General features: G+C 38.9%; 1 protein-coding gene across 2 annotated transcripts; it reads left to right on the plus strand.

The window, feature by feature from the left end:
• The first annotated feature begins 506 nt into the window (after nucleotides 1–506).
• On the plus strand, nucleotides 507–23,948 carry LOC130572609 (plasminogen-like). Of its 2 annotated transcripts, none has more exons than XM_057364423.1 (19): nucleotides 507–625; nucleotides 3,875–4,010; nucleotides 6,362–6,468; nucleotides 10,065–10,179; nucleotides 11,013–11,152; nucleotides 11,751–11,871; nucleotides 11,994–12,112; nucleotides 12,979–13,141; nucleotides 13,734–13,864; nucleotides 14,627–14,792; nucleotides 15,527–15,693; nucleotides 16,610–16,758; nucleotides 18,069–18,162; nucleotides 19,661–19,781; nucleotides 20,515–20,589; nucleotides 20,937–21,077; nucleotides 22,040–22,146; nucleotides 22,997–23,142; nucleotides 23,527–23,948. In XM_057364423.1, the coding sequence occupies exons 1-19, from the start codon at nucleotides 577–579 to the stop codon at nucleotides 23,686–23,688; spliced, it is 2,409 nt and encodes an 802-aa protein (XP_057220406.1). In that variant the 5' UTR covers nucleotides 507–576; the 3' UTR covers nucleotides 23,689–23,948. The 2 variants fall into 2 exon arrangements, with proteins under 2 accessions (XP_057220406.1, XP_057220407.1); XM_057364424.1 differs by having other exon boundaries at nucleotides 11,754–11,871.
• Nucleotides 23,949–25,478: the final 1,530 nt, after the last annotated feature.

The raw sequence follows: 25,478 nt of genomic DNA on the forward strand, positions 1-25,478 counted from the left end.
CCCAAATAAAAAAAAAAACCAAATAAAAAATAAAAAAAAAACAAGAAAACTCTAGGTCAAGAAGAGAGCAGAGAAAGAATTCTTTAACAAAGAAGTAAAATCCAGCTGTTTTACAGAGTTAATATTGTCTGAGTCTTATAACCGTGCTTACCATGAGATTAAATAGKTGCTCCTTATAAATCAATACAGGTATGCATGGAAGAATTTACTAGTGGGACTCTAGTGTCTAGAGAAATCCGAATTCTGCCTGGATTTCCCATGCTTTCCAGTAACATTTTTCCTATCTTTTCTCTATTAGAGAAAGACTTAACCATTTGAAACAAAACATATCCTGCAAAACATTAAAGTGCCTTCACACTTAATAGCATCCAGCAGAAATGATTGAATCTGATTTGGTAATCCATCCAATTCAAGGTTGTTTGAACGGCCACACCACGGCAAGGGGGGAACAGCATGGGAGAATGATTAACTTAATCCTCCTGCCTTGTTTGTTTGATGCTGCCTCACTCCASTGCRAGTCAATAAAACTTTGAGCACCGACACACACAACTTGCAGCACCCTCCAGCTGGGCCAAAATGGGGATTAGCAAAGCTGCCTTTCTCCTTCTGCTCTTTCTCAGCTCAGGTAAGAGTCCTTYGCTTTCTGCTTGCCTAGGTGAGWCTGGGACCAAACATTTACAAGCTCCATGTGGTGAAGGTAGATCCCCAGATCCCTGCGTCACAACTTCCCAGGGTGGTGATGAATTTGAGGCTCGCTGGCCAGCAAGAGCTGATGATGATTTGGGTGAGAGCAGGGGTTTCTCCAGGGCTGAGTTCTTTAGAGACACCAGAAAAGCAGCAGTCTTGGTGTCTGCATGGGCAACTGATGGCTCCTGGCAAACATTTCCCATGGCCAGGGACGGGGGCATCCTTGGGAAGCAGCCTGCCAAAGACTTGTACAAAGACACGGCTGTCTCATTTCAGCAGCCTTTTATCTCAGGTTCGGGGACATTTCTATGTTATTACCAACTACTGTGATCCTTATTTTGATTGCTTTAAAATTTGTTAGTGCTTGTGCAAAATGGAATCACAAAGGAAAGAAAAGCTTGTTCTACATGCTGCAGCTTCAGTCTTYTTTCATAACCACATTCTTAACAGTAGATTTTTCATTCCATGTGATAAGGAGACCAAACCTGATCCATGTTAGTTTCTGGAATATTTTTGGTATTAAGTGATATTTTTGTGCAAGATKGTGCCAAAAAAATTATAACACACAAGAACTAAATAGGTCTCTTTAGATATATGGCTTTCATAGAGATTAATATTTTTTGTCCTGAAAATCTTAAACTTCAATGAACTATCAGATTCAGACCACACATTATCTTGCAGGCATCTGTATAACCACACAATATGTTGTGATTGCAGTAAAAATGTAGTTATGAGTGTGCTAATGCATATGTAAAGATGCAATAAAATAAATGTTATACATGTGTAGTTTAAAAATATTAAAAAGCTAAGTGTTTGGTAACACGTATGGGTAGATTTTAGCTGTAAATAGTAGAGATATGCCTCAGCATAAAAAAAAACCCTAACTGCTATTTAAAGTTACAAATTTTTGTCTTAGCTCAAATTCTAGTTTCTAAGCTTTTTTTTTTTTTTTTTTTTGTTTTTTTTTCACAAGAATAGTCTCAGTCAAATCAAATACCTTTTTCTTCTAAGTGGTAATTTTATATGGGGGAGAAAAATATGCAATTTTGACTTTTATCTGAAATACTATACTTTTGTTTGCAAATCTTTTATCAAATAGCAGTAAATATTTGCCTTTCTGAATAAGATAGTTATACATCTTTCTAAAATTACAAAATACCACAGATACAGGGAAAATGGTAGCATGAAAATTTAGTGCCTTTTTAATCTGATTGCATATTTTCCTTTATTTTTCTTGACGTATTRTGCCTTGCCATGTAAATATAACAGAAAAGGGAAAAAAATATTTATAATACCCCAATCAATTATGATCTTGTCAATATTTCTAAAGTCAAATGCTGTGATAATAATGACAATATTATTGCAAAATGTCAAAACAGAACAGAATTAATTTTGCATGGAAGCTGTACCATAATAGGAATTYTTTACTTGTTTTTCTTTTCCTTGTGGAGAGCATTGCAGCATCCCTGTGATATTGTCTTAACCTAGTTTAATGTTTTGTCTCAAAACTCATTTCTTTTTAATGTTTTTATTTTGAAATAACTAGTGGAATGGTTCCTCTGCCTGTCACATGAAATTTCATTGTATTTTTTTCCACTTGTCCTTTTCTCTTCCAGCAGCTATCCTTTTCTTCCATGCATACTGTTGAAGTAACTATCAACCCTTAGGGACAAACTTTTCCCTCTCTACGTGCAGAAAAAACCCTTCAGTAATTTCTCTGCTTTTACAATTGTATGAGAGGAAGCATCATTTTGCTTTTATCCCTATTTTACCAGCTCCAACTTGTAGGTGCAAAATGAAGATTGAAGGTGCAAAATTAGGTATTTAAGAAAATACCTAATTACAGGCTGAGCTRTCTCTCAGGTGAAGGGATTTAATACCAGGATGCATATGAGCCTGCTTCACACTAAAGAGTGTTACTCAGGAAAGGAGGAGCTGTTSCCTTTCTCAGCTGGAAAGGCATCACTGGACAGCCCAGTGGAGCCAGAGCCCATGGGTTTGAGTGGGACAAGGAGRCTTTTTGTCCCTCCTGCTGGAATTTGGCCGTGGCTGAGACAGACAGGGGGCAGAGAAAGTGAAGTTGTTCCTCTCTGCAGCATGGCTGTTATGCCTGAGATGCCAGTCATGGTCTGGTTCATCCCCTGTCTGCCTTTTGTTCAGCAGTTGCGTAAGGCCAGGCACAGAAACAYGGAGCAGGACTGAGATGCCCTGCGATGACCAAGGGCCAGGGTGTCTGTTTGGGGTGGAAACCCTACAGAACAGATAACTCCCAGAGCCAAACGTTCATCAGAAGAGTCATATGCTTCACTGATAAAGAAACTATAAAAATCACAGGACTCCTTCAACTCCATGACCCTGCAGCTGGAAGTCATGGAAGTCACAGTGCTGTGCACTAACTCAGAGATTGCGCAGCTGTAACAGGAAAATATGGCAAAGTCCTTTACAAGGAAGACTGCTCATTTTTTGAGTTTACCCTTAGACATAGCTGTACTTTTTAGTATCCTGTATATTTGTCACACAGCTGTAGCCCAGAGGTTGTTAGGTGAATTTATTTATCAGTTTAGTGTCTTACATTAATTCATTGCAATGAAGGGCAACARCTGCTACCTTGATTATTAAATAAGTTCAGTACAGGGTTATTACAAAAATTACAAACTGAACATCTGACAGCCTCAGGGCTGAGGATGGTTTTTTTCTTCCAAGAGTAGGAGCCTTTAAAAGGAGGTGACTGATAAATCTGGAGTCATTCCATGTGAACAGATCGACAGCAATGGACAGATATTGTTTCACATCTTTCTTGAGCCCCTTTTCTCCACTTTCTCCAAAGTAGGCACGTCAAATATTTTCTTTTTGAAACACCTCTTTTTTTTTTTGCTCCTTGGTTCATCTTCTGTGCTCCCATCACTTCATACCATAGGTTCATGTTACTTGTTATGACTTTCAGTATGATACAAAGCACTGTTCAAGCCATTTCTCTTCCTGCCTTATGCTGGGTTTTCAGTGGTGCTACCTTTTACCACACCAGAAAGGCAAGATCTACCCTTATTTTGTCACCATTAACCCAAATATTCCAGTGCCTAAATGATGATGTTACAAAGAATTTTGTGAGAGTGACAAAGAATATAATGTGAGAGTTTGAAATAATTGATATCACCATTCCCATTTTCACACCTGTCTTTCCTTTTAGTGCAAGGAAGCATCCTAGACARCTATGTGAGAACAGAGGGAGCTTGGTTGCTCAATCCAATGAAGCAAGTTTATAAAGCAAATAGTGAAGAAGAATGTGCAAAGAAATGTGAAAATGAAGATAAGWTGGTTTGCAGGTAATTTCCACTGGCTCCCACATATATCTTTCATTGCAGGTRATGGAACAATGTGCCTTTTTGCCATTAGTCTGAACTTTCATGAGTTTCCTTATGAGTATGTGTGGTTTTGAGGTTTGCTGGAAAAACAAAAGATGTGCAGAAACAGAATGCCTGAGACATATAGATGAAGACAGAAGAAATAGAGAAATTTTAAAAGTTATGTTGAATTTTTATTGAAAAACTTTGTGTTATCTTGATGAACACACTGCAAACCAACTTGRCATAGTTTTATCAAGACTCTTGCCCTCCTTCTGCAATAAAGAGTCATCATTAATTTTTGGAAATTTAGGACAGCAGTAATGGCATTGCTTATGTTCATTGCATTAGCTATCTTGCAGATAAATCCATTATTCTGAATTTYATCAGAATTTGGGCTTAGGTAACGTCTATTTACTTTGAGAAAGAGATGGTCACCAAAACCTTACTGATCCTAAACCTTCCTTTCATCCAGGCCTTCTCTGCATTTGTGTTTATCAGGCTCAAAGAGTAAGAAAGCGTGAAAGGTAATGATGAGTCTGTACCACAAGTCTTTCCTCAGGTTTCTGCCCCAGTGGAGCCTGTTGCTCTGAGCCTAAGGCTTCTGCATCTCCTCTCCAAAACCTTGGAGCTCATTGAGCTCCAGCAATATAGCAGGAAAGTGGAGCAGTGAGGAGAGATATCCATTACTGCAGTGGGAGGCAGTCCTCATGAATGGGGCAGAGGGGTTTTCTCTTCCAGCCTTCATGAGATCTCAGTCTACCACTTCTGCAGCACACCTTTTTAAATTCAGCAGACTGACTGTCTGCAGGGCTGTTTCAAGCACTTGGTTCCACTTAAAGCTTTTATTTAAGGCAGGGGTACACTGGTGCTGACTTCTTAAATGTGTTGTGTAACTTTGTTTTCTAAATCAAAAGGGAAAATGAGACTTATTTTAAAAAGGCATAACACTGAAGAGTGACAAGGGTTTGCTGAGTGTGTGAAGTATCACCAACTCCCTTTGATCCAACTTCACTCTGAAAACCACAAAGAGAGCAAAGCTTCAGTAGCACATGGTTCAGGAGGACAGGGAGGAAGGTAGAGAGGTCAAGTCTGTATTTTCAGATTATATATTTACAGTTTTCAGGGAATTATTGTTCCCTTTTRCAGCATATTCAGACATAGTATCATCCCTTATGTTCTGCCCCGGGGTCTAAGCTTCCCATCACCTGGCACTGGAATAACATCAGGTTATTGYCTCTTTAATTAATTATATGAGATCTATTACAATCAAGCAAGAACGGGTGCTATCTGGCAGGAGGGATTTGAAGGAAGAAAGGTAAATATTAGGCAGAGCTCTGACAGCAGGCCAGTGTTGCAGCATCCTCACGTTAGTGCTTCAGACCAACCTGTTCAGACCAATGCTTCAGACTTGTTATCCCATCTTAGAGGTGGATTGGGCTGTGTTCCTTAGTTATTTCCCTACTTAGGAATTTAGCATTACTGACAACTTAATTGGCTTAATTGGGGGTAACAGATGTAGTTTTGACCCAGGATGACCAGTGCTCTCCAGATYACTCATGGATATGATTACCAGCAGTGAGTCCAGATGTGATCCCTCTCCTTTGGGAAGAGGCTGTGTGAATTTACAAGCACAGGCACACTGGGCCATGCCACCTGGTCACAGGGCTGCAGAATGTGATTTGTCAGTGTTGGCTTTCCTCTGTGGATCTGCCCACTGAACATCATGCTGCTATTGCTCTTTTCCTAGTTTGGAAAAGCCAGCTATAAGAATTAGTTAGCCTGTCAGGAGGTTTCCTTAGATGCTATGGTAAGGGCTACACCATCTGCAGTTTACAGTGCAGATACTTGCTGAAAAGAGAAAGTGCTTCCACTGCTTCTTGTCCAAAGATTCAGAACAGCTAYCACAAGATAATTTGAGGTCCTGGATTGTGTTTTCCCTGCTCCTTGGTAGCTGCTGCATACTGTGGAATGTCTCACTCCTTGAATCACCACTAATATTTTTTAAAAAAGGTCACGGTGCCTTRTGCATATATCCCCTTCAACATGGTCTCTTGAATGTCTGGCAGGTTATGAACCTTTTATCCCTTGTTATAATTTGCTCTTGTAGCTCTCTTTCCACCTAAGTCTGACATGAACACTCAGAAGTGAAAATCATCTCTGAAAATGTAAGCTGCAATAGACAGTGATTTGAAATTATTTCTCAGTCTTAAATATCACTGAACTGTAGTGTTTGATAAAATCATAACTGAATACTCMAAAATTGGTTCAGGAAAATAAGCACATATTCAGCTATTGTTTCTTACATTATTCTCTCCTCTTAATTTCAACAGGGCCTTCTTATTTTCCAGTAAAGACCAACAGTGTTTAACATTGAATGAGAACACCAAAACAGCAATGATATTCAGAAGAACAAATGCAGTTCTTTATGAAAAAAGAAGTATGTCTATGTCTTTTTTTTATATTATAGGACTGTAGTTCAGATAAAAATGATCTATTTTTATAGTATTTGTATATTGTTATATAATGTTTGTACGCTTCAGTTAATTAATTTGGTGACATTTTTATTTTCTTATTTTTATGGCATAATTAATTGACAAGGTGAATTTTTGTATTCCCGTTTTGTATATATTTTATTTATGAATGTTTGTGTTATAGATGAGGGTTATTTGACAGAAATATATTTGGTCTCTAATTCTTTCTGAAAATGGGAAGTCTGTCTGTAAGAAATGKCAGCAATCCAATTTTTTATCCCCTGTTTTTAAAAAATATCACCTAATGCCAGATGCAAGGAAATAATTGGGTTTTAAGACTATTTTTAAATTACTTATCAAGCATGGAGCTCTAGCTATACACAGGGAAGAAGGAATGTGGTTTATTTCTAATGTAACATAGATTTCATTGTGCTTGTTCCCTGACTTTAGTAATACACAGGGGAGAAAAGATCTCTTTAGGGATCATTCAGATATAAGATAATGTGGTAAATTTTGAGTAAAATTACTACTGTTCTGTGTTAAATGACYTAATGAACATGGTCTTTGACCATTTACTGATTTATAACTTTAAAAAAAAGTATTAATGCATTTGAAAATACTCAAAAGTTGGAAACTATTTTAACTTTGGTTTCCTTCAACAAAGAAAGGTACATCAAAAGCTAAAAAGAACCAGGTTCTCAGCTGCTGAAAATCATGCACTAGTTTCAATGGGCCAGTTTCTAAGCAAAAGTCGTGAATCACAATAACTAAACAGTAAATACCTGAGAGCCCTGGAGTGCTGCAACTCCTTGTCAACCTGCCCTTATCCCTCCCTGCGGGACAAGATAATGCTACCTGCATAGCAGCTGCAAGGAGGTTTTRGATAGAAGTTCAACAGCTTTAGCTGGATTGCAGCTGAACATCCAAATGAGATCTTGTTCAGACATTGTGGATATAAGGAAGCAATTTTTCACAGAAAGGTGGGTGAGCACTGTATCACGTTGCCCAGAGAGGCTGTGGAGCCTTAACCTTGCAGATATTGACTGGACAAAGCTCTGAGCAGTCTCATCCACCTCAGAACTCAAATGTGCTGTTTCTGGGGCTATGGACCAAAGACGACTGAGGGTCATTTTCAGCCTGATATTTCCTGAAGCCTATGGCTAGCTGTATAGGTAACTTAATGTTTAGAACCCAGAAGTAAGTGGGACTTTCCATAAATCATGATTAAGTATCCCTAAGAAATCTTCTGCAGTTCCTGTTCAGTAGGAAAACTGAGTGGACCAATTGATAAGTAACAAAGCTAAAAGACTGAATGAGTAACTCATATGTAAATAATCCTRTTGGTTGTCCTTACTGTGATCAGGACCTAGACTTTGATTTTGGTATAATTTGAGACATCCATTRGATTCACTGAGGTTAGAACCTGGTCCTGCAATACTCATTGARGATTTGTTACTACATCTTTTGAAGCCATAGACATGGGTTTTAGTTTCTTGAAATAACAGAACAACACCACTAAATGTTGTTTGACATGACCAAAATTTCAAAAAATTGCACCTATACCTGCAGAAACCAAAAGATGGACCTTGGTATCATAAAATCAAAAACACAGCCTATTGTGTATGTGTCAGATGGTTTCTGTGTTGCTCATCTTTTAATTTGCAGTAATTTTTCAGTTGAAGCAATTACTTGATGAGACCCAGTTGCTATTTATCCTTGCATTCAATGAAAAGGATGACCATCAATATAAAACTGACAGTTTCAGAAGTTATTTTTTCCAAAGTGCATGCTATAAAAGAGAAAGTTAACCTTCTCTGACTTACAGTAAAATAGTAAGAATTGAAGCTGCATTTGGGAATTTTTATCTACATATCTGTTTGTAAATATTAACCCAAGGGCTTGGGGATCAAAGTTAGTCATTTGTCATCAGAAAGAAGAGCCCTAAAGGTTATATAAACGATCAAAAGYTTACACAAACAAAAAGAGTCAGCACTTGACTGATTCAATGTTCAGTAATTGAGGGGTTTAATGTTATTTTATTGCAAAATTGTTTGAGGGATACGAATGGCTTTCAGCTAAAGTTTCTAGACTTAGCTTGTCTCTATATATACATTGAAATAACAGCATGCCTTAAGGTAATCTATAAATCCAGGTCTAAACTACCAGCCCTCAGGAAAGCTGAACCTTGTTTTGGATTCAAATATTAGTTCTTTTCACTTCGGGCAAGACAGATCTGTCTAAAACCACATCTGGTTTCTCCAGATTTCTCCTAATCTTCTGCTTGCATGTCAGCTTWGTTACAACTTTGATGCTGAGAAAAATTTTTACAAAACTGGGTGTCTACAAGTATTCAATTTGGACACTGCTTGGAGACACTGAGACAAACCAGGTCACAACCCAAAAGACAGATTGCTTCACCAAGGAAATGTTGAATGAGTTTCCTGCTTAGTTTTCAGAGCCAAAGGACATGTTGCCTGACAGTGAGTGTCCCTAAACTGCAGATACAGAAGCTCTGAGGAAATATGCCAAGGTCTGAGTTGCTTCAGCTGTTTCTTAGAAGAGATGCCCCTTGCAAGCCATCTCTCCCCTGGCAGTCGCCAGTTCTGTGCTGGGAAAGGTGATTGCCCAGGACTCCAAGGAAAGTCTTTGGGACTTCAATGGGGTTATAGTTGCTCCCACCTCCTGGGGAAAGAAAAAAAAAAGCAACATTGGGGGTTCAGTTCTCCTTTAATTTAATGATTATTCATTTAAAACTATTTAATGTTCTAAGACTACTAACCCCAGACTTAATCAGCATTAAAAATTCCCCTTGTTRTATACAGAGACAGGATTTCATTGCTAATTCTTTCAGTCCCTACTTTTCTATTTTTCATTAAAGTACTATTAAGTTCAAAAATATAGGAGTGCAAAGATATATACAATGCACACATTCAACCAATTTACCATTTTATATTGAWCAGTAGAAAGTCATTGTTTTAGCATATCATAAATTAATTAAATCTCGTTCATCACAGCATGAACTTTAATGAAAAAATGTCGTATGAATTTATATAAATTCTTTTAAATTGCTTATTTAAACTGGTGAAATAGTATGTRTGTGCATCTGTGAATCTGTGTTGTTGTCTTCAGCTAAAATCAGGTGACTGTCTTTAAAGTTTTCATTTTAATTACTGTGTCTAACTATAATAACATCATGGGAGGTAAGAAAAAGAGAATGTGTTGCTATTTTGTAATAGCACCTATGTCAATGTTAAAAGCATATTTTATTATTTAAATCTACTATGACATGTTCCCAAAATAACTGGATTGCGTAACACTTATTTCTCTCTGGAATTCTGGTGTGGAACTTTTTTGCTTTCATGTGCATTTTTCAGTCCTAATTAAGTCAACTTAGACATCAGCTAACTAGTAGGTTTTTACAATGTGAACTGTCTAGYTTTGAGTGCCAAGAAAGTCAAAATATGACCAAATGTATATAAATGTATTAGCATGAAAATTGATTTTATATATGTTAGAATCCAATGGATATGTCATGATACTGATCAAGCACGTATCATTTCAGTTTATCTTCTAGAATGCAAGGAGGGAAGAGGAGTGACTTACAGAGGAACAGCAGCCAAAACTCAGAAAGGTGTGCGGTGCCAGAAGTGGGCTGACAATGCCCCGCATAAACCAAAGTAAGGTCATTTCATATCTGTTTGTATGTTTTCCTGAAATTCTTTCAAGCCATATATAGGTGCTAATTAGAATTGTAAGCAATTTGTTTGGTGTTAGAAGACTTCTTATGGAGTATTTTTCTATACCTATTTAAAACAAGATCATTCTCTGAACTGTAACTCGGAGACCTAGACCTCCAAGTCGTGCTACATGATCAATAGAGACACTGTCAGCCCTGGCAGTARCATTTGAATTTTGTGGTCTTTACATGCACAAAACACTAGACAGGGAAACATCTGGTTCTGCTGAAATCAGAATTTTCCAGTAATCTCACTGGAAGTTCTTCTCTTGGCCAAAGGTATAAAGAAGTGGCAGATGAGCTAGAGGTGCATCACCTTATCAGTGAATCCACAATTACCAAAGCAGTATTTCTTGTATTTAATAAAAAAATACCTAAATGTGTTTTTGTAACTTTCCATTCAGAAGTTACAGCATTCAGGTTACAGAGGATTCCCACATTTCATCAAATATCTTCTAATTGCATCTCCCAGGGAACGTATCCCAGGGGAAATAGTTMATTACCTGCTACATGGTACCTTGACTGAGCATTAGGTGCTGGAAACCAAACGCTAAAGTAAATACAAATATTAAAGGCATGAATGACCTTACAGGTGCTGTATTTCCCAAAGTCTGTCACTGTGGCACTTGTGATGCTTCAGCAATGGCAAACAATGACAATTAGGAGCCCTCTAAAGACATATACAAATTGGTTCTTAGATAAAGATTTAATTTTTAAAGTTCTCAGCTGAATATTGGAACACTTATTCTGTAATCCCATTTAATTCTGTTCCAGTTACACACCTGAAAAATATCCCAATGCAGGACTGGAGGAAAACTACTGCAGAAACCCTGATGAGGATGAAAAGGGACCCTGGTGTTACACAACAGATCCTGAGACCAGATTTGACTACTGTAACATCCCTGAGTGTGAAGGTCAGGATACACACACTGACTTCTTACTAGTTTTTGCAAAATGTGTTTAAGAATGTGAAGTTATTCAGATACTTTTATTTTCAATTGAGCATTTATTTCAAACTTGAATTTAGTTCAACACAAAACTTTTCAAAACAATTTCAACACCAACAAGGAAGATATCAAAAGACCCTGAAAACAGCTAAATAAAGTCCTTTGTTTTTCCCTCGGATTAAAAATGACATATGGGTGTAGTCACATATCATAAACTTAGAATTCAAATAAATGACAGTTATTAGTGCAAGACTCAATAAAATATGGCAGTAGCAAAGCACAGATTTCAAATTATAGCGTAATAGATTCAATTTCGCTCTTTTCAAATCTATAGTCTGTAATGTTGGTTTGKTTTTTGTTAATGGAATACTGTTAATGTAATCAACTAGTTGAAGTMATCTTACCAAGGAAAATAAGTTTTTACTTTGCCAAAAAAATGACTGTACTTCAGCCTTCTGCTCTGATCGGGCTCTTAAGCTTCATGTGAGATGAGTAGGAGTGTTTATGGACCAGTTCATCAGGGGTTTTCTGTCTCTCTTGTCCCTGTTCTGCCTTGTTCCTACAGTAGAGTGCATGCACTGCAGTGGAGAAAATTACCATGGAGTAGTTGCAACAACAGAGTCTGGGCTTGAGTGCCAGCGCTGGGACTCCCAGCAACCTCACTCTCATGGATACCTCCCAGAAAAGTGAGTCAGGTTCTGTGATGGTCAATTTATCATMAGTGGTGGTCTGAAGACCACTCTGCACCAGACAGGACAATTGTTACAGCTATTAGTAACGTACCTTAAAACTTATTTTTCTGGTTCAGTTTTCCAGAGAAGGATCTGAAGAATAATTATTGTCGTAATCCTGATGGTGAACCTCGGCCCTGGTGTTTCACTACCAGTCCAACTAAACGCTGGGAATATTGTGACATTCCTCGTTGCAGTGAGTCTGACTTCTAGACYTCTTCCAGTCAGAGTGATGCAAGGATCTAGAACAAATGGAAGAGGTCCCAAAGATAAAGAAAAGTATAAAAGGCAGCTGAATTTTATCTCAAAGAAAAGTATTAATCATCTTGAAATGAACATCTGATARCTTTATTGAGGCTAGACATTTCTGTCACAGATATTTTTGATGGCTTTGCCTGGAGCACATCTCCCTTCCTTGATGTGATTTTCTATGATCAGGCATTTCAGTCGTTCTGGTGTTTCTTATGATGTTCCTCTTTGGAAGCCAAAAAGTTTCACCCTTACTGAAATACTTCAGATTTTTTTTGTTCTTCCAAATCAATTCTCCACCTTTTCAGTTTTCTTTTCCCCTAAAGGCCTGTCCTTGCTATTATACTTTTCCTTCTCATCAGACCTCATCCTTGCTGTCTCTCACCAGTAAAAGTACATGTGTTTTACACCTGCACCTACACCTGTGCGTGTCACCTGTGGGCCTGACACCCCCAGTTTTCTTCACCACTTGCTCACTTTCCAGCTATGTTCTGATGGGGCTGCTAGCACTTCCACATCCTGACTTTTGTATCCTGTATTGCATCCTGGCTGCTGTAAAAGGGCAGATGCAAATGACCTCCTGGCACCCTGACTGCTTGTGAAGAAGTTAAAATGGGAGGAAGAAAAGTTAAGAAAGATATCTATAGATCTTTTCTCTGCCTTTTGGATATTTCCAGTATTTTGATATTTAAACCTTACAGGCAAAGAAATCTAAAAACCCACAGAATTATAAAGCTGAGAGCAGTTAGTTGTTTTGGKTTTTTACTGTATCTGGAAGGCACTGATTAATTTCAGTTCCTTTTTCTGTAACAGCATCACCCCCACCACCTCCTGCACCAGGACGTCAGTGTCTCTCAGGAAGAGGGGAAGACTATCGAGGCACAATATCTGTTACTGAATCAGGAAATACCTGTCAGCACTGGAGCTCCCAATCTCCCCACAGACACGCTCGCACTCCTGAAAACTATCCTTGCCAGTAAGTGAAACCCCTCTGTTATTCAGTGTCTGTGAGAAACACCAAGTCTCAAAATTACTTCCATTTTCTTCATCTATATCGCAAAGTTCTTCAGTTACGCCAGCATTCGTCACCTGCTGGCTATTGTATTTACAATTTTTTCTACATTTCTTTTTATTGATTTCTTTGTTCTTGAATAGTGGTGTCTCCTCTTCTGACTTTCCAGCTCTGTTTGACTGACTTTTTCCCTCCTCATTTCATCCTTTTACTGTATGGTTGCTCAGATGAAACCATGTGGACTAAGAAAGCTACAATTATGATAYTTGCTTCAGGCAGGTTCTTTCACCCTAGATTCTTTCTGCTGTGCTGCTCTTGGCCTAAAAGTACCACAATCTCTTAATTCATCTATTAGTCAAGCAGGTATCTGGTTTAGCACATCTGAAACATCAGTGAATTGCAATTATTCATGTAATAGATGGCATCAGGAAATGGCAGTAGCTGTTACCTATCAGTAAATGCAACAGTAAACTAGGCAGCAAGAGATTCTCCTTTTCTTCAAAACCCTAAATGTATTTCCATAAGAGACTTCTGTGAGTCAAGTTTTCTATTTTAGGAGCCTAGATGAAAACTACTGCAGAAATCCCGATGGCGAGAAGAGGCCATGGTGTTACACCACCAACACAAGTGCCCGGTGGGAATATTGCAACATCCCCTCCTGTGATAGTGCTRAGCCAGAGCCCCCTGGTAAGGACAGAAGACAACTGGAAGTGAAGGGTTAATATGGTTTGTTTTGAAAAATCTTGTGTGACTCTCTTCAGCTGCATTGTTGTGTCATTGTCAGCATTGCTGTGTCTAGTGGATCTCCTGGGTGTGATGTGGAGCCCACGCTGGTGTGCTCAGTCTGGTGGATAAGTGCAGAAGGTTTTAATTCAGCTGTTAACTCAGTTACAGAAAACATTGCTGTAACAGAGGTCTTTTCATTTTGCCAGCTGGTGGTTACATCCACTTCTAAATTTTTTAATGCTCCATGGAAAAGTAAGCTAGCTTTCCGTGCCAGTTCTTTAAAAACTGAATCTGAAGCAAAATCTAAGATAATACTAAAGCACTGAACAAGACTCCATAGAAAACAATGAGAAAAAGACCTCTCCTTATAAAAGGTAGGCTTGTTCCACACATATGTCTGTGGCAAAGACACAGACAGGCCCCAATTCTGAAAACATTTTGATCTATATGTTAACTATTTGGCTTGTTAGCTGAAGTAAACACCCATGTGTGGCAGTAAAATTGATATGCAAATGCTTTTAATCTAGCCCATCATGAAATTTTTCCAAACATCTTTTGAAATCTTCCTTTTGATCTGCAGTCTGGGAGGGGGTCTGTTACAGAGAGAATGCTAGGGTGGTCAGTGAAACACTTTGGCTTGTTGTTTTCTGCTGTCTTTCTATGCTCATGTATAAATGCCAAAGTATTAAGATGCAAGAGATGGGTTTCTGTTGTTCACTACAGCTGTCGATGTGCCTGAGCAGGCCCAAATTACTGAGGAGTGCTATCAGGGCAATGGGGTGAGTTACCGTGGCACAGCTTCTTTCACTCGCTCGGGAAAGAAATGCCARGCCTGGAACTCAATGACGCCTCACCGGCACAACAAAACATCAAAGAACTTCCCMAATGCGTATGTATATTTCCCATTTCCAGTTTCATTGGTCAATGATCATTCATTAATTTTTTTTTTTATTTGCATCATCATTGCACAACAATGATTATAAAGCTGGGAGTGTACTTGATAAAAATAATCCCTTCCTTTTCTTCTTTTTCTTAKCATGGAAACATTTTTTATTAACCTCATTTTGAGAGAAAGGACTGTTGTCACTATTATACTTCAGATCAATTGTGTGTTTCTACATTGCTTCTAAAGCAATTTTTTAAATGCTGAAATTAACTGTTTATATACATCAATTTATTCATGAGTTTAAGTCTTTGTTTCCTAGTCTGCAAGTCATTACAGCTTTGAGGAAGGGATAGGTTGTTTTCTTATTCYTAACATTTATAATTTAGTTTTTGCAAAATGAAAAAAATATTCCTTTTTAAAACCTKTATCTGAAATTGGAAAAACAGAATAAATTGTGTCTTTGCTACACATGTATGCATTTATTTACCTGGATTATTAAATAATATTCTGCTAGAAGTGTTAATCAGTGAATAAGCATTTGGTATATTTAAATATTCTGTATATGTGTCCTGATTTCTTTCTGCTTTCTGCTGAAAAACATTCCAACTGGCCATGACAGAATGTACATGGTAAATGATATATGCTAACTCTGTAGCAGATCTGCTTTCTAAAATGATCATTTGAGTTCTCTCCAGAGCAGTGGAGCAGATAGGCATATAATATGTTTGCATTTGTAGGGGCTTGAGCCAAAATTACTGCAGAAACCCAGACAATGACGGCCGTCCATGGTGCTACACCACTGACCCCAGTGTGAGGTGGGAGTATTGTGACCTGAAGAAGTGTGATGACCAAGGGCTGCAGACTGTACCTAAACCTCCTCAGACAACTCTGGAAACAAACCCTGGTAAGAATACTTTCAGCTTCCCCCAGAAATGCCCATAACCACCAAACAGGTTTTTATGGGAACATCTTCAAGAATCTAATGAGGATGATGTACAGGAAACTCTAAATAAATACAGAATTTAATATAGTATTTTATATACTGTCTTCATTTTCTGAGCATTCTTGTMGAATTTTGTAGCAGGTTTTCTGCATCAGATTTTAGACTAATATTGCATCTTTTATCTGCTACATCTGGCAATATGGGAAACAWGAGGAAACAGATGGTTGCCAGTGTCCACACTGCTGTGGGAGGGCAACTAGCAATGATAGAAAATGCAGCAGTGATGGCATTTTGCTGGCACCTGCTCCAAAAAGTCTTTTCGTGTGCCATGCATTCACATTCCAGGGTTTCATTTCCCATCAGAGGACAGCTTTTTTTATTCAGTTCAGATGTAACTTTGTTATGCAGTAGATGGTTAGAATACTGCAGCTTTGTTTTGGGAGAATTTTTTTTTGCTCTGACACATTCTTCTGGTTAGAAGGTTAATAATTTTGTCTGAGCATTTGTTACTGCTTTTTACCTACTGTGAAATGTGGCATTGGACAGACATCAGTGTCTGAAAGCAAAAAACTTTATGAGTGCATGGTCTTTGTAGTCTGATTTCTGGAGTCATGAAGGACAAACCAAATGTAAGCTTATTTGATTTATGACTTTTGTGATCACAAAGAAAACTCTTAAAATACAAGAAAATTAAAATTTCTTTGTTATTCATCATTGACACTATGTAGCCCTTCTTTCCTTGTCTACATCTTSTGTAGGATGTGTAAATTGTAGTCTTATTTCCTCAAACTCATCACTGCTTCACCACCACCGAGTGTGAACATGGCCCAACAGTTCACAGCTAACAACCATATCCTTTTCTTCTTATTTTTCACAGAGTGCATTGTTGCAAATGGTGTAGATTACCGTGGCACAGTGGCAAAAACTGCAAGGGGCAGGACTTGTCAAGAGTGGAGTTCTCAGACACCTCATAGCCATGACTATTTCACTCCCACAACTCATCCAAGAGCAGGCCTGGAAAAAAATGTAAATAACTGTTCATTTAATGCTTGTTGTCATTGAGCTTTGCCTGTCTTTTTCAGGGTCCCCCAGCAAGCATTTTGTGACAGGTCTATGATCACGGTCTGATCATGGACAGGCCTGATCATAGACAGATCTGACCATGGCAATCCTTGCTGACATGACCAAAAGTACTTTTGTGGGACACTGAGATGTCCAGTAGCTCTACTGAATGCTTCTACAGCACATCCAAGAGCTTCAGATGGGCACTTGTCTCTCCTCACTGCTGACAACTAACCAGAGTTGGTCTGTGGGCAGCACCTGTCTYCTCTGACAGAAAAAACACCTGGGTCATAGGCTTCATTCGTACCAGGGACAGTTGAGATGGTGATGGATCCGATGTTCTGTGCAAGTTCCCTGAGATTTATATCTGATGGATTGTAGCCCCCATCCTCTGGTAACTCCCCCACAGCCCTCCAGCTTCTGCCACAGCCCATTATTCAAGGTCATACCTGACTATCCTGTAAGGCAATCTCCCTTTCTAACCTTCATCTCCCTAGTCCTAACAAACGTATTCATCACCAGTTCTTTACACTTGTAACACCCCATATACAATAATTTGTGACAAGCTTTGTACGTGATATAAAGATCTTGTTTGATCTTGCTAGCTTGGACAATTTTTTTCAGCAGGGAGATGAACTTGCTTTGGTCAATTCTTTGATGGCATCACATACCCTGTATTGAATYCCAGTTCAGACTGGGGAGACTCCGTCTAAAAAGCTGCCTGCCATAAATTCTTGGTTCTTGCATTTTTCAGGGGCTCTTGGTAACAAATATTTTCTCCTCTTTTCCGTGACATGGGATATATTTCAGAATAAGAAAGGGAGCTAGAAAAGATATCTGGTAGCATGCAGCTGTGTGAGTGTCTGTACTGAGCAGAGGTCAGTCAGTATGCCCAGGAAAAAAAAATAGAGGGTGATTCAAGTAACCAGCTCCTACTGACTGCAGTGAAAGCAGGAGTTGATCATTTCTGTGCTTTACAAAGCTTCATCAAAAGTCAAGATCTCCTAATTTTTGACACCTCAGAGATCCAAGGTTGTCCTAGTGAAGCTTATCATCTGAAGACAGTTGAATAAGTCTGATGTTTATCATCCTTTTCTTAACTCACAGAGCAAATGGAAAAATAAAACAAATTTTGACAAAAGGAATTGGAAATCACTGATAAGAAAGGAAATTAAAAATATTTTCCAAATTTAATTTTATTTTATTGTGAAACTTTAATTGATTGGCCTTTTTATTCACTGGTTAATAGCTTTTGTCTTTATTGTTTGTTACAGTATTGCAGGAATCCCGATGGAGATGTGAATGGGCCTTGGTGCTACACAACAGACCCAAGAAAAGCCTGGGAGTACTGTGACATTCCCAAGTGCCGTAATTATTCTTTTAAAGACTAGAGTCTCCCTTTCCTGTAACTTACTTTGACAACTAGAGAACAGTCAGTGATTAGTTCTAAAGACTGATCTAAATGCAATAGCTTTAGATTAGAAATTAAGGCTGTTGGGAAGTGATGTTCAAGGTCTCTGTCTGAAGTCTTAATATTGATCTCATTCCCTGAAAGCCTCAAACACACCATAAGATATGAAGCCCACTGAAGCACAAGGGGTTTTGCCATGTTTTTCAAAATGAAGACATTTTCTGTGCTCCTGCTTAAYCTCCTGGCATAAGTGTGTGGCCTGGCTGAACAATGCATGTTCTTATCCCAGCAGAATTTTTGCACTCCCTGCTCAGATGTCTCTGGATCTATTCTGGATGACTACCAGAGTGTCCCTCCTCTGAAATTGTGCCATATCTGACRTCTGGAAAGTGCATCTGACCCTAAATGTTTAACCAGATGCCCTTTATCTTTGTTAGTAGTAATCAAGCCATTTGGTACTCTAAATGAGGTGGTGCAACAAAGTGTACAAGGATAAAGTTTTATAACATTTTCATTTCCAGTCTCTTTATGTCTACCAAAACCAGAAACTGTGCTAGAAGACAGGTAGCTCTCAAAAGAAGGGTAACTTTCTTGCTGCTTTATCCTCTCAGTGGTGAGTGGAAGAAAATGTGCTCAGATCAAAACCCAAAAATGGAACAAGCAAGATAAACAARTTGTTCTATACATGCACACACTGTAGGTGCAAAAGTAGTACTGCCTTGAACATGTTGGGCTGGGACCCTTAAAGAAAAGAATAACATTTTCACATTTACTATTGTGTTCAATTTTGATGATCCATTTCTTCTTTTAATGAATATGGATTTTTTTGTTGAGATGATAATCTAAASAACAGAAAAAACATGGCTTTTGCCTTTAATTTCATTTGTTAGCTCTTYTTGCTGACAAAATTCTAAATTCTGTGTTAAAAAGAGTCAGTTTACAAAGGCCAAATAAGAATTACCCTTTTTAATAACTCAGAGACACCTAAACTGCCAAATGATCCTGAGATAAAAGTTGACAAAATTTTGTTCCACAGAGACAGTGATAGAATTTCACCTGCTGTACCACCAAGATTAGTTTAAAACATCTGCCAGTGCAACTTCTGCACTGCTGACATCTATAAAAGTACATTTAAGAATGCTGGGAGAATTTATTTTTTCTTCCTCTCTTTCCTTCACCTTCCCCTTCCATTTTGGTTTGGTTTTGTTTTTTCTATCTGACTGTAGAGCTACTGAGAACTGTATGTGAAAAAAAAAAAAATACTAGGCATTTTTAGGTGTTCCAGATGAAGGTAAACAAAACATATGTGATGTATGATATAGAATTACCTAAAGAGAATCAGAAGCTGAAGTGACAAATGTAACCGGTTCACCTTCTAGTTTTCTGAGTTCATAGTGAATGTATAGCAAATTTATAAAGTCCCATAGTATGGTGGTTTTTTTTCTTGTTCTGTAGCTCCTACTCAGTATGAATGTGGAAAAGCCAAGTTCAGGCCAAAACTGTGTGCTCAGAGGATTGTYGCAGGGTGTATTTCACATCCACACTCCTGGCCCTGGCAGATCAGTCTCCGTACCAGGTATGGCTGCTCCCCATTACATTGGACTTTACAGGCAAAGAAATTCTGCCTCTTATAGGATGTTAAAGTATAGGGTTTAAGCATGCCAAACTTGATTGTAATTTTAAAATAGCTCAAGGCTGAACATTGTGTGTGCTATTCTTAAAGGTCATTTAGACAGCTAACAGTGCTCTATTTTGTGACAAATAACCAGAAGATCAAGAAAATCRTTGATTTCAAAAACATTTTCAGTARYAGGCAGAATGACTTTAAATCTGTTGCTATATTCTACAATATAATCCATTGCCAATGAATAAAATCAACAGTGTGGCTATTACATTTCTTGATCAGTCCTTCCACGTAAGTATTTGACCCTACTGGCAAAATAATTCGTAAAACTAGGAATCAAGACCGACTGTAGAGTTTTTATGACTGTAATTGGAGCAAAAAAAAGTCAGAATCTCTGAAAAGGTGAATCTCACTGCACACAAGATTTTCCAGTAATAGAAACAGTAACCAAGAGTGAAGATCTAGGTGTTTCCATACAAGGCCTCATTAAAATGTCCACAGAACCCTACCATCATTGTAAGAAACATTATTCAAGGAAAGCRTAACATTTCTTAATGAAGTTGTGGAATAATGTCTTTAGTTTGTAAARGCACACATGTTAGAAATATTACCTSATAAACTACAATAGGATTAYCATCTCCACCTTAAACSAATGCCCTTTTCATGTCTTTTTGCTCTATTACAGTTATGGCTTGCATTTCTGTGGGGGAACTCTGATAGATCCTCAATGGGTTCTTACTGCTGCCCACTGCTTAGAAAAGTAAGTATCTGCTRCAGTCTGCACTGGGAACTTCTTACWCTGGATAGAAAATCACAGGAGAAACAAAAGAGAGCCAATAACCAACCTGAGCTTGTTGCAAACAGCTTGCAAGCATTTGAGCACTGAGTCAAGTCTATGTATCATTCATTAAAGCTGAGTTTTGGCTGTAAAACAGAGTGCCAGTGATAACTTCTGCCAATTTGAATTCATGTGCCATAATAAGGGATTAAGTTTACTCCCAAGCTAGCTATCTGGCTTTGATAGAACAAGGTGTCCAGTCACACTGTAAGTGGTCTGTGTCCTGGTTGTGTGTTCATCAGCTCACCACATGCAATCATTTCCAACAGGTCCTCACGACCGGCTGCTTACAAAGTATTCCTTGGACTACACMAAGAACGAGCACAAGAGCCATCAGTACAAAAACGTGACGTAGAGAGGTTGTTCAAGGAGCCACGCAGAGCAGATATTGCTCTGCTCAAATTGAGCAGGTACCCTTTCGCCTGAAGCATTCCTTTGTTCTGGTGGGACAAGATGACTAAAAAGTGGTTGCTGGTGTAGATATGAGTGTTTCTGCACACTCTGTTTACAGTTAGTGATTGGAGATCCTCTCTTTCTTCCCTTTCTGCAGAAGCTSCAGGGTTTCAGAAAGGGAAAGGTTACCTTGGGAGGGGAGGAGGGCTAGAGAAAGTGACCCAGGCTGGAAGTACGCTGGGTGCCAGCTGCTGAGGCAGTGGCAGCAGAATAGGAGGAAGTAATGCCTAGAGGGGCTTTCAGTCTGTGTTTCTACGTGCTTATACCTTGATAAGGGAATTATGTTTGAAACCTGCAATATTAGCATAATGCCACTGCATTCTGTTTCCATGCAGCGGTGGGAGATGTCCTCTTTCAGCAAATATGGCCAATGGCCAGGCAAAGAGYTTGATGTAATACCCAGGATGGCCCTTCTTGCATCTGTTTTCATCCATCAGAAATGCTCGCTGTGGCACTGTGCAATCGAAAAGAATTTGTCCACACAGCTGCAAGATGTGAACTTTGCTTGGGCTTTCATTGCTGKGGCTGCAGTGCAGGTCCAAAACAGATGCGGGGTCAGCATAAAAATGTGGCCTGGTAAATGAGCTTTAGCTGCACCCAAAGGCAGATCAGATGGACCTGATCAGATGGATGTCTGCTGTGTGCTAAGTGTCCTGACAGAAAGTGATTTATAGTCACAYTGGATGCAGACAGAGCAAGCTACCACCTAGGTGTTAAATGTCACTAATTCATACCCTTTGTAACAGTCTTGTAGTTAGGTTTTGTTGGCTATGATTAATTTTTCATATCAGAAAAATGCCTTAACTGAAACTAGGGATTTAAATGATAAAAAATCTGAATGTATATAGAGTACTTTTAGAAACCTGAGGGTAGTATCAAGCATAACTGTGCTGATGATTGTTCTGTTTGTTCATTTCAGACCAGCAGTCATTAATGATCATGTGATCCCAGTTTGTTTACCAAAAGAGAACTCCGTGTTAGGAGGAAGAGAGGAGTGCTATGTGACGGGCTGGGGGGACACAAGAGGTGAGACAACATTAACACATTTTAAAGCTCTTTAAACCTGCAAACACTTTAAAGTGTTTGGAGACTGATACATACTTGTATCCAAGGTGTATTCTCTTTGTGTCCCACACTAGCTATTGATGAAAAACTTACTTCATGAAAATTCTTCAGGTGCTGCCAATCTTGCCATTGTCTCTCTCTGACACAGATTCCCCTACGTCACTCAATGCCACATAAACTTAAAATCACTAAACTGATGCTACAAGAGAAGAACCAGACCTAAGGAGCCACTTSTCTCTCAGTCCACTAATGCTTTTCCCTAAAGGCTTTTGCCTAACTGGATGGAAAGGTTTTCTAGATGTAGGTTAACATAAATGTGAGTTTGCTCATTTACTTGAATGATTCTTCCTCCTAGCCAGGCTGGTTCCCATCTCACACCAATATAACACTCATTTTCAAAAACCTCCCACTCTGTCTTGGTTGAGAAGAGCATCRGTACCTTCTCTACCTCCCTGCCCATCATGCCCTTTTCAACTGTTTACTTCCTACTTCATTTCTTCCACAGAAAACTCAGACAYAGAGAAGTAAAATGGCTTGGGAATGACTCTCACAGGTATCTGTGGGTACTGGATTCACATGGATGTACTGTGACAGCAGGAAGGTCAATGATGGGTGGTAGAGGATGATAAGTACCATAAYACTGACAATTCTTCCTCATTTTCATTTATCTTCATATTGTGCATGGGAAGTGCATGCAGAGTGCCCACTATGCTGATTTTACTGCTTACCCATATACTGATATTTGTGTTTTATGAAAATGATCATTACCTATGTCATTCATTCTTTTCTGGTTTCATTTTTATTTGCAAAGGTACTCCTGGTGATGGCTACTTAAAGGAAACAGGTTTTCCTGTAATCGAGAATAAAATATGCAACCGCCCTGAGTTTTTGAATGGGAGGGTCAAAAACCACGAGCTCTGTGCTGGGAATATTCATGGTGGCACAGATACCTGCCAGGTAAGAAAGTCTGTGAGCATCATCGTTGGAAGCACACTCAAATCAAATAGTTCCTTGCTTTTGGGGCTTTAGAGGCCCAGAATTATCCTCAGGATGTTACCACACCACATGGCATCTGAGATGAAAAATGAAGGGCAATCAGACTCTTTCCCAGTAAATCCCCTTACTTCAAAAAYAAATTTAATGCCTGGGTGACAAGAAGAGATGACTTTACAAAAGTGTTCAACAWCATTCATAAAGTGCTCTTGCCTGGCTAGAATTCCACTGTTTCCTTATAACTTCTGCAGCCTTCACATGTAAGAGGTATTTCTATTTCCATGCYTTCTGTGGGAAGGCCACATGGGTCTGTCCAAGAAGGATTCATCCTGTTCTTTCTCTGTTTAGGGGGACAGTGGAGGACCTCTAGTCTGTCTGGACCAAGATAGATTTGTCCAACATGGAGTCACCTCCTGGGGCCTTGGCTGTGCCCAACCCATGAAACCTGGYGTTTACGTTCGAGTCTCCAATTACATTCCTTGGATTAAGAGTGTAATGGAAAACAACTGATCCTGGGTATGGACTGCCCTCTCGTGGAACGCAGTATGCACGTCAGAAATACGAGATTACAAGTGCAATATTAAAGCTAAAATCATTCTTAAGGAGGCAAAATAAATATGATCATCCATTTTAAATTGCTATAAATTAWTAGTTATTGCCAAGAAGCCCAACTGACAGTCTGTACCCTCTTTTTGTATGTCCTATGGTTTGTTATGTCTGACAATAGACTTACCCACTTCTGAAGCACATGTCAGAAATCCCAGCCTTAACTGGATGCCTGCATTTTAATTTTATAGTAGGTTCTACAATGACATTTTCTTCTAAGGTCATCATTTCCAAGATGTTGTGCTTCCAACAAATGAAGAAATGAGAATATTTTTTATTTTCTGTGAGTTGTCTGAACCTCTGACCGATTTGATGCTACAAACCAAAGAAGAATCTCACAGAACATGTTTTATATGCCTGTGAAGTTTTATTAGATATATCTGATAGCATTAAATACATGGGATGGTGAAAAAAGAGAAGCAAACACATTTGGTTTGTGTTCTTGTATTTTTTATTGGCATAGAAATACATGTCTCAACAAAAGGATAGATGTTGCATCAAAGCTATAAAACAGTGACTAAAAAAATAGCCTCACCCTAAAGTTAATCCTTAGTAAAGAAAGAGAAATAAATATCAATAATTAACACAAATAGTGACAACGCACCTTCATCTTACAAAATTGTGTTGGCCATAGTACCCATTTATCTCATTGTATAACATTATCTGACTACACAACTGTTAGATGTACATTTTTCTTCTCTAAAAGAAGGTTATGTACACATGTGGTTATAGGAAGTGAAAGGTTAAACCTTTCGAAATGCTTTCCAGGGAATGCTTGACTCATGCTTGCCAAAGGGAAACAATTGCTGACTATGAACTCCTGTTCACATCCTGCCTTTCTTGCTTATAAACCAAGGAGCTCCCCACAGACCTCTGGGGACCCCCAGCTCTGCATGGGGTCCTTCCTGCATCCCCAGGGCATGCTGAGTCTGCTCCAAGTAACACAACCACTTCCTGGGGTGGAATTTGTCTTCTCCATTCATTCCCAGGCAAGCCAAGCTGCACGTCATTTTTAAATTGTCTTTATTTTCTTGTATTCCTGCACATACAGAAGGGTTGGGTTGCATCCTAGGAATTTTGTGGGGGTTTTTATCCCCTCTACCTTAAAGGGAGATGAGAACTATAAAGCATAGTTAGGTGGCAGGATGATTTTTGAAGCTTCCACATCTGAGTCTGATCCTGGGAGTTGGAATCATCTCAGGGCATTGCCTTCCTGAGCAGGAGCAGCTCTGATAAAGTACAGCCCACCCACCTGTCCKGTCAGAGGGATTCACTGAGCACAAATACCCTCCTGTACATTTGCCATGTATGTCCACTTCGATCACTAAGCCAGCCAAGAGATTTGTACTTCCCTGACAACAGAAATTCCCTATTGCAGCTTGGCTCTTGATTTGTTAAGCTCTTGAGATGTGAACTCTTGAAGTCAGGCTTCAAGATATACACCATCCCTGGCTTGTAGGCAGAGAAACACTGGCCCTGCTCTCCTTGCCAAATGCCTGGAAATGCCTGGACATGCCTGAGTGGCTACAAAGTCCCACCTCATAACATTTCAAAGAGTGCYAGTTGTGATCTTTTCCTTCTGCAAGACTGTCAGCAGCAATAAAAATCACCACTTTTTGTGGCAACCATTTACACAGACTGGATGGAGTAACCCAGAACATTTGGTGGCAGTGGCTCATTTGACCCAAAATAGC

Source organism: Malurus melanocephalus, unplaced genomic scaffold (genome assembly GCF_030028575.1).
Source record: "Malurus melanocephalus ecotype Western Australia unplaced genomic scaffold, MMel_1.1 scaffold_38, whole genome shotgun sequence".
In the NCBI taxonomy this organism is placed as follows: domain Eukaryota; kingdom Metazoa; phylum Chordata; class Aves; order Passeriformes; family Maluridae; genus Malurus; species Malurus melanocephalus.